At 47.0% G+C, this 9220-nt stretch overlaps 1 protein-coding gene across 1 annotated transcript; it reads left to right on the plus strand.

The window, feature by feature from the left end:
• Positions 1-5307: 5307 nt before the first annotated feature.
• LOC127926669 (xylosyl- and glucuronyltransferase LARGE1-like) lies at positions 5308-8464 on the plus strand (the record flags this gene model as incomplete). Its single annotated transcript, XM_052512162.1, has 2 exons — positions 5308-5433; positions 8222-8464. Coding segments are annotated over 2 exons (369 nt in total), but the record flags the coding sequence as incomplete, so codon positions are not given.
• Between the last annotated feature and the right edge of the window lie 756 nt (positions 8465-9220).

Here is a 9220-nt window from a genome sequence, read left to right on the forward strand (position 1 = left end):
TCTGGAATGTATTGTAGTTCTGGAATGTATTGTAGTTCTGGAATGTATTGTAGTTCTGGAATGTATTGTAGTTCTGGAATGTATTGTAGTTCTGGAATGTATTGTAGTACTGGAATGTATTGTAGTTCCGGAATGTATTGTAGTTCCGGAATGTATTGTAGTTCCGGAATGTATTGTAGTTCTGGAATGTATTGTAGTTCTGGAATGTATTGTAGTTCTGGAATGTATTGTAGTTCTGGAATGTATTGTAGTTCCGGAATGTATTGTAGTTCCGGAATGTATTGTAGTTCTGGAATGTATTGTAGTTCTTGAATGTATTGTAGTACTGGAATGTATTGTAGTTGTCTGAACCTGCAAGACTCCAAGTCAGGAAAACCTAGTCCAATACTGTCTCTGTTGAGCAAGATCTCAGTCAGGGAAGCCTAATCCAATACTGTCTCTGATCCAGCAAGATCTCAGTCAGAGAAAAACCCTAGTCAATACTGTCTCTGTTAGAGCAAGATCTCAGTCAGGAAAAACCTAGTCCAATACTGTCTGTTAGAGCAAGATCTCAGTCAGAGAAAACCTAGTCCAATACTGTCTCTGTTAGAGCAAGATCTCAGTCAGAGAAACCTAGTCAAATACTGTCTCTGTTAGAGCAAGATCTCAGTCCAGAGAAACCTAGTCCAATACTGTCTCTGTTAGAGCAAGATCTCCAGTCAGAGAAAACCTAGTCCAACACTGTCTCTGTTAGAGCAAGATCTTGTTGAGAGAAAACCTAGTCAATATTGTCTCTGTTAGAGCAAGATCTCAGTCCAGGGAAAACCTAGTCCAATATGTTCTCTGTTAGAGCAAGATCTCAGTCAGAGAAAACCTAGTCCAATACTGTCTCTGTTAGAGCAAGATCTCAGTCAGGAAAACCTAGTCCAATACTGTCTCTGTTAGAGCAAGATCTCAGTCAGAGAAAACCTAGTCAAATACTGTCTCTGAACCAGCAAGATCTCAGTCCAGAGAAAACCTAGTCCAATACTGTCTCTGTTAGAGCAAGATCTCAGTCAGAGAAAACCTAGTCCAATACTGTCTCTGTTAGAGCAAGACCTCAGTCAGGGAAAACCTAGTCCAATACTGTCTCTGTTAGAGCAAGACCTCAGTCAGGGAAAACCTAGTCCAATACTGTCTCTGTTATAGCTTCTATTAAAGGAAGCCCTTGAAGTGTCTGGCAATAGCTATTGTATTTGAGCATTGTTCTTAAATGAGAGATTTAATCGTACAATACTGTCTCGCTGATAACATTACAGCTCAGAGATAGAAACATTACAATATTTACCTGATTTATTTTATATTAATGGTTAATAATTCATCATTAACTAATAGTAAGAAATGTCTGTTGTATTAAATGCTGTGTGTCTGTAAAGGGAACGTTCCACTCTGGCTTCAGGCAAGTTAGTGTGGTAGTCCAATGGTCAGAGGACAATGAGGTTTTACTAGAGATAGCTTGAGCTGACAACTGACTTGGTGATAAAGACCTACAGCCCCGCATTTCATAGGCAGGATGTGGTGTGACAAGATAGAGATGAGACTGGAGACAGAGATGAGACTGGAGACAGAGATGAGACTGGAGACAGAGATGAGACTGGAGATAGAGATGAGACTGGAGATAGAGATGAGACCAGTCAGAGAAGACTGGGAGTCCAGAGATGAGACTGGAGACAGAGATCTGAGACAGAGAAGACAGAATAGACTGTTAGAGCAGAGATGAGACTGGAGACAGAGATGAGACTAGACAATACTGTCTCTGGAGAGCAAGATGAGACTCAGTCAGAGATGAGACTGGAGACAGAGATGAGACTGGACTGTTAGAGCAAGATGAGACTGGGGGACAGAGATGAGACTGGACTGTTAGACAAGATGAGACTGGACTGGAGACAGAGATACTGGACTGTTAGAGCAGAGATGAGACTGGACTGAAAACAGAGATGAGACTGAGACAGTTAGATGAGACTGGGAGACAGAGATGAGACTGGGACAGAGATGAGACTGGACTGGTTAGAGCAAGAGATGAGACAGGGAAAATAGAATAGACTGTTAGAGCAAGATCTCAGACAGGGAGACAGAGATGAGACTGGACTCTGCTAGAGCAAGACCTCAGTCAGAGAAAACTGGAGTCCAGAGATGAGACTGTTAGAGCAGAGATCAGACTGAAACAGAGATGAGACTGGAGAGCAAGATCTCAGTCAGGGAAACCTAGTAGATATGAGACTGGAGACAGAGATGAGACAGGGAGACAGAGATGAGACTGTCTCTGAGACAGAGATGGGATGAGACTGAGACAGAGACGAGACTGGAGACAGAGATCGAGACTGGAGACAGAGATGAGACTGAGACAGAGATGAGACTGAGACAGAGATGAGACTGGGCTGAGATAGAGATGAGACTGGAGACAGAGATGAGACTGGAGACAGAGATGAGACTGGAGACAGAGATGGGATGAGACTGGAGACAGAGACGAGACTGGAGATAGAGATGAGACTGGAGACAGAGATGAGACTGGAGACAGAGACGAGACTGGAGACAGAGATGAGACTGGAGACAGAGATGAGACTGGAGACAGATGAGATGAGACTGGAGACAGAGACGAGACTGGAGATAGAGATGAGACTGGACTGGAGACAGATATGAGACTGGAGACAGATGAGATGAGACAGAGATGAGACTGGGGACAGAGATGAGACTGGAGACAGAGATGAGACTGGAGACAGATATTAGACTGGGGACAGAGATGAGACTGGAGAAAGATATGAGACTGGAGACAGATGAGATGAGACAGAGATGAGACCAGATATGAGACTGGGGACAGATGAGATGAGACTGGAGACAGAGATGAGACTGGAGACAGATGAGATGAGACTGGAGACAGAGACGAGACTGGAGATAGAGACGAGACTGGAGACAGAGACGAGACTGGAGATAGAGACGAGACTGGAGACAGAGATGAGACTGGAGATAGAGATGAGACTGGAGACAGAGATGAGACTGGAGATAGAGATGAGACTGGAGACAGAGATGAGACTGGAGACAGAGACGAGACTGGAGACAGAGATGAGACTGGAGACAGATGAGATGAGACTGGAGACAGAGACGAGACTGGAGATAGAGATGAGACTGGACTGGAGACAGAGATGAGACTGGAGACAGATATGAGACTGGGGACAGAGATGAGACTGGAGAAAGATATGAGACTGGAGACAGATGAGATGAGACAGAGATGAGACTGGAGACAGATATGAGACTGGGGACAGATGAGATGAGACTGGAGACAGAGATGAGACTGGAGACAGATGAGATGAGACTGGAGACAGAGACGAGACTGGAGATAGAGACGAGACTGGAGACAGAGATGAGACTGGAGATAGAGATGAGACTGGAGACAGAGATGAGACTGGAGATAGAGATGAGACTGGAGACAGAGATGAGACTGGAGACAGAGATGAGACTGGAGACAGAGATGAGACTGGAGACAGAGACAAGACTGGAGACAGAGATGAGACTGGGAGACAGAGACGAGACTGGAGACAGAGATGAGACTGGAGACAGAGATGAGACTGAGATAGAGATGAGACTGGAGACAGAGATGAGACTGGAGACAGAGACGAGACTGGAGACAGAGATGAGACTGGAGACAGAGATGAGACAGAGATGAGACTGAGACGAGACTGGAGACAGAGATGAGACTGGAGACAGAGACGAGACTGGAGACAGAGATGAGACTGGAGACAGAGATGAGACTGGAGACAGAGATGAGACTGGAGATAGAGATGAGACTGGAGACAGAGATGAGACTGGAGACAGAGATGAGACTGGAGACAGAGATGAGACTGGAGACAGATGAGATGAGACTGGAGACAGAGACGAGACTGGAGATAGAGATGAGACTGGACTGGAGACAGATATGAGACTGGAGACAGATGAGATGAGACAGAAATGAGACTGGGGACAGAGATGAGACTGGAGACAGATGAGATGAGACAGAAATGAGACTGGGGACAGAGATGAGACTGGAGACAGAGATGAGACTGGAGACAGATATGAGACTGGGGACAGAGATGAGACTGGAGACAGATATGAGACTGGAGACAGATGAGATGAGACGGAGATGAGACTGGAGACAGATGAGATGAGACTGGAGACAGAGATGAGACTGGAGACAGAGATGAGACTGGAGACAGAGATGAGACTGGAAGGAGACAGAGATGAGACTGGAAGGAGACAGAGATGAGACTGGAAGGAGACAGAGATGAGACTGGACAGGAGACAGAGATGAGACTGGAGACAGAGATGAGACTGGAGACAGAGATGAGACTGGAGACAGAGATGGGATGAGACAGAGATGAGACTGGAGACAGAGATGAGACTGGAGACAGATATGAGACTGGAGACAGAGATGAGACTGGAGACAGGTCTGAACTCTCTATCTGTTATCTACACTAAGGTCTGATCTCTCTATCTGTTATCTGCACTAAGGTCTGATCTGTAAGGTCTGAACTCTCTATCTGTTATCTACACTAAGGTCTGATCTCACTATCTGTTATCTACACTAAGGTCTGATCTGTAAGGTCTAGTCTCTATCTGTTATCTACACTAAGGTCTGATCTCTCTATCTGTTATCTACACTAAGGTCTGATCTGTAAGGTCTGAACACTATCTGTTATCTACACTAAGGTCTGATCTGTAAGGTCTAGTCTCTATCTGTTATCTACACTAAGGTCTGATCTCTCTATCTGTTATCTACACTAAGGTCTAGTCTCTATCTGTTATCTACACTAAGGTCTGATCTCTCTATCTGTTATCTACACTAAGGTCTAGTCTCTATCTGTTATCTACACTAAGGTCTGATCTCTCTATCTGTTATCTACACTAAGGTCTAGTCTCTATCTGTTATCTACACTAAGGTCTGATCTCTCTATCTGTTATCTACACTAAGGTCTGATCTCTCTATCTGTTATCTACACTAAGGTCTGATCTGTAAGGTCTAGTCTCTATCTGTTATCTACACTAAGGTCTAGTCTCTATCTGTTATCTACACTAAGGTCTGATCTGTAAGGTCTAGTCTCTATCTGTTATCTACACTAAGGTCTGATCTCTCTATCTGTTATCTACACTAAGGTCTGATCTCTCTATCTGTTATCTACACTAAGGTCTGATCTGTAAGGTCTAGTCTCTATCTGTTATCTACACTAAGGTCTGATCTCTCTATCTGTTATCTACACTAAGGTCTGATCTCTCTATCTGTTATCTACACTAAGGTCTGATCTGTGTGTGTGTCTGCAGGACATCTTCAACGCCGTGATCAAACAGAACCCCTTCCTGGTTCACCAGCTGCCCTGCTTCTGGAACGTCCAGCTGTCAGACCACACCCGCTCTGAGAAGTGCTACAAGGATGTTTCAGACCTCAAGGTGAGTGCAGCATCTCACACACAGATGGCAGCTGTTTCCATACACCCTCTTTGTCCGTTGTGTTCGTCTGTGTGTGTGTGTGTGTGTGTGTGTGTGTGTGTGTGTGTGTGTGTGTGTGTGTGTGTGTGTGTGTGTGTGTGTGTGTGTGTGTGTGTGTGTGTGTGTGTGTGTGAGCAGAGTATTGTCGGCATCATGCCCCTGCTCCTTCCAGATGCTTCTACTCTCTCTGATGGGTCTGTCATCTCTCTCTGTCTCTCTGATGGGCCTGTCATCTCTCTGTCTCTCTGATGGGCCTGTCATCTCTCTCTGTCTCTCTGATGGGCCTGTCATCTCTCTCTGTCCCTCTGATGGGTCTGTCATCTCTCTCTGTCTCTCTGATGGGCCTGTTATCTCTCTCTGTCTCTCTGATGGGCCTGTCATCTCTCTGTGTCTCTGATGGGCCTGTCATCTCTCTCTGTCTCTCTGATGGGCCTGTTATCTCTCTCTGTCTCTCTGATGGGCCTGTTATCTCTCTCTGTCTCTCTGATGGGTCTGTCATCTCTGTCTAGCCTGTCATCTCTCTCTGTCCCTCTGATGGGTCTGTCATCTCTCTCTGTCTCTCTGATGGGCCTGTCATCTCTCTCTGTCTCTCTGATGGGCCTGTTATCTCTCTCTGTCCCTCTGATGGGTCTGTCATCTCTCTGTCTCTGATGGGCCTGTCATCTCTCTCTCTCTGTCTCTCTGATGGGCCTGTTATCTCTCTCTGTCCTCTGATGGGTCTGTCATCTCTCTCTGTCTCTCTGATGGGCCTGTCATCTCTCTCTGTCTCTCTGATGGGCCTGTTATCTCTCTCTGTCTCTCTGATGGGCCTGTTATCTCTCTCTGTCTCTCTGATGGGCCTGTCATCTCTCTCTGTCTCTCTGATGGGCCTGTTATCTCTCTCTGTCTCTCTGACTGGCCTGTCATCTCTGTCTCTCTGATGGGTCTGTCATCTCTCTCTGTCTCTCTGATGGGCCTGTTATCTCTCTCTGTCTCTCTGACTGGCCTGTCATCTCTCTCTGTCTCTCTGTCTGGTCTGTCATCTCTCTCTGTCTCTCTGTCTGGTCTGTCATCTCTGTCTCTCTGACTGGCCTGTCATCTCTCTCTGTCTCTCTGATGGGCCTGTTATCTCTCTCTCTCTCTGATGGGTCTGTCATCTCTCTCTGTCTCTCTGTCTGGCCTGTCATCTCTGTCTGGTCTGTCATCTCTGTCTCTCTGACTGGCCTGTCATCTCTCTCTGTCTCTCTGTCTGGTCTGTCATCTCTCTCTGTCTCTCTGTCTGGTCTGTCATCTCTGTCTCTCTGACTGGCCTGTCATCTCTGACTGGCCTGTCATCTCTCTCTGTCTCTCTGACTGGCCTGTCATCTCTGTCTCTCTGTCTGGTCTGTCATCTCTGTCTCTCTGTCTGGTCTGTCATCTCTCTCTGTCTCTCTGACTGGCCTGTCATCTCTCTCTGTCTCTCTGACTGGCCTGTCATCTCTGTCTCTCTGTCTGGTCTGTCATCTCTGTCTCTCTGTCTGGTCTGTCATCTCTCTCTGTCATCTCTGTCTCTCTGACTGGTCTGTCATCTCTGTCTGTCTCTCTGACTGGCCTGTCATCTCTGTCTCTCTGATGGGCCTGTCATCTCTGTCTCTCTGACTGGTCTGTCATCTCTGTCTCTCTGTCTGGTCTGTCATCTCTGTCTCTCTGACTGGTCTGTCATCTCTGTCTCTCTGACTGGTCTGTCATCTCTGTCTCTCTGACTGGCCTGTCATCTCTGTCTCTCTGACTGGCCTGTCATCTCTGTCTCTCTGACTGGTCTGTCATCTCTGTCTCTCTGACTGGCCTGTCATCTCTGTCTCTCTGACTGGTCTGTCATCTCTGTCTCTCTGACTGGCCTGTCATCTCTGTCTCTCTGACTGGTCTGTCATCTCTGTCTCTCTGACTGGCCTGTCATCTCTGTCTCTCTGACTGGCCTGTCATCTCTGTCTCTCTGACTGGTCTGTTATCTGTTTCTCTGTCTCTCTGACTGGCCTGTCATCTCTGTCCCTCTGACTGGTCTGTCATCTCCTCTCTGTCTCCCTCCTTCTCTCCCCCAGTGATCCATTGGAACTTGTTGTGAAGCACTTAGCGCTTTTCAGGAAACTCCCACCTAACCATCTCACTCTATGCCTCTCCTTTCTCTCTCCCTTCCTCCCTCCCTCTCTCCCCCTCCCTCCCGCTCTCTCCCCTTCCTCCCTCCTCTCTTCCCCCTCCTCCCCCTCCCTCCTTCCTTCCTCCCTCCCTCCTCCCCCCTCTCCTCCCTCTCTCTCTCCCCCTCTCCTCCCCCTCCTCCCTCTCTCCCCTTCCTCTCTCCTCCTTCCTCCCTCCCTCTCTCTCCTCCCCCTTCCTCCCCTCCCTCTCTCCCCCTCCCCTCCCCCCTCCTCCCCTTCCTCCCTCCCCCTCTCTCCCCCCTCCCTCCCTCTCTCTCTCTTCCTCCCTCCCTCCTCCCTCCCTCCCTCCCTCCCTCCCTCTCTCCCCCTTCCTCCCTCTCTCCTTTCCTCCCTCCCCTTCCTCCCTCCCCGCCCTCTCTCTCTTCCTCCCCTTCCCTCTCTTCTCTTCCTCCCTCCCTCTCCTCTCCCTCCTCTTCCTCTCTCTCTCCCCCTCTCTTCCTCCCTCCCTCTCTCCCTCCCTCCCTCTCTTTCTCCCTCCCTCCCTTTCTTTCTCTCTCTCTCTCTCTTCCTCCCTCCCCTTCCTTCCCCTCCCTCTCTCCCCTTCCTCCCTCCCCTCTCTCCCCCTGCCTCCCCTACAGGTCATCCATTGGAACTCTCCTAAGAAGCTGAGAGTGAAGAACAAGCATGTAGAATTCTTCAGGAACCTGTACCTCACCTTCCTGGAGTACGACGGAAACCTCCTGAGACGAGAACTCTTCGGCTGCCCCAGCGAGACAGACCACAACAGCGAAACGTATGTGACCTATACTGATCTAGAGTCAGATTTAAATACAGCCCTGAGAAGACGGAAGATCAGGAAGAGAAGACAGATGTGGTATTAACTATGAGAAGACAGATGTGGTATTAACTATGAGAAGACAGAAGGATAATATGGTATTAACAGAAGACAGATGGTATTAACTATGAGAAGACAGATGTGGTATTAACTATGAGAAGACAGATGTGGTATTAACTATGAGAAGACAGATGTGGTATTAACTATGAGAAGACAGAAGGATCAGATGTGGTATTAACTATGAGAAGACAGAAGGATCAGATGTGGTATTAACTATGAGAAGACAGATGTGGTATTAACTATGAGAAGACAGATGGATCAGATGTGGTATTAACTATGAGAAGACAGATGTGGTATTAACTATGAGAAGACAGATGGTATTAACTATGAGAAGACAGATGTGGTATTAACTATGAGAAGACAGAAGGATCAGATGTGGTATTAACTATGAGAAGACAGATGGATCAGATGTGGTATTAACTATGAGAAGACAGAAGGATCAGAAGTGGTATTAACTATGAGAAGACAGATGTGGTATTAACTATGAGAAGACAGAGGGATCAGATATGGTATTAACTATGAGAAGACAGATGTGGTATTAACTATGAGAAGACAGATGTGGTATTAACTATGAGAAGACAGAAGGATCAGATGTGGTATTAACTATGAGAAGACAGATGTGGTATTAACTATGAGAAGACAGAGGGATCAGATGTGGTATTAACTATGAGAAGACAGAAGGATCAGATGTGGTATTTACTATGAGAGGACAGATGTGGTATTAACTATGAGAAGACAGATG

The sequence above is a fragment of the Oncorhynchus keta genome, unplaced genomic scaffold, assembly GCF_023373465.1.
Source record: "Oncorhynchus keta strain PuntledgeMale-10-30-2019 unplaced genomic scaffold, Oket_V2 Un_contig_8040_pilon_pilon, whole genome shotgun sequence".
Taxonomy (NCBI): Eukaryota; Metazoa; Chordata; class Actinopteri; order Salmoniformes; family Salmonidae; genus Oncorhynchus; species Oncorhynchus keta.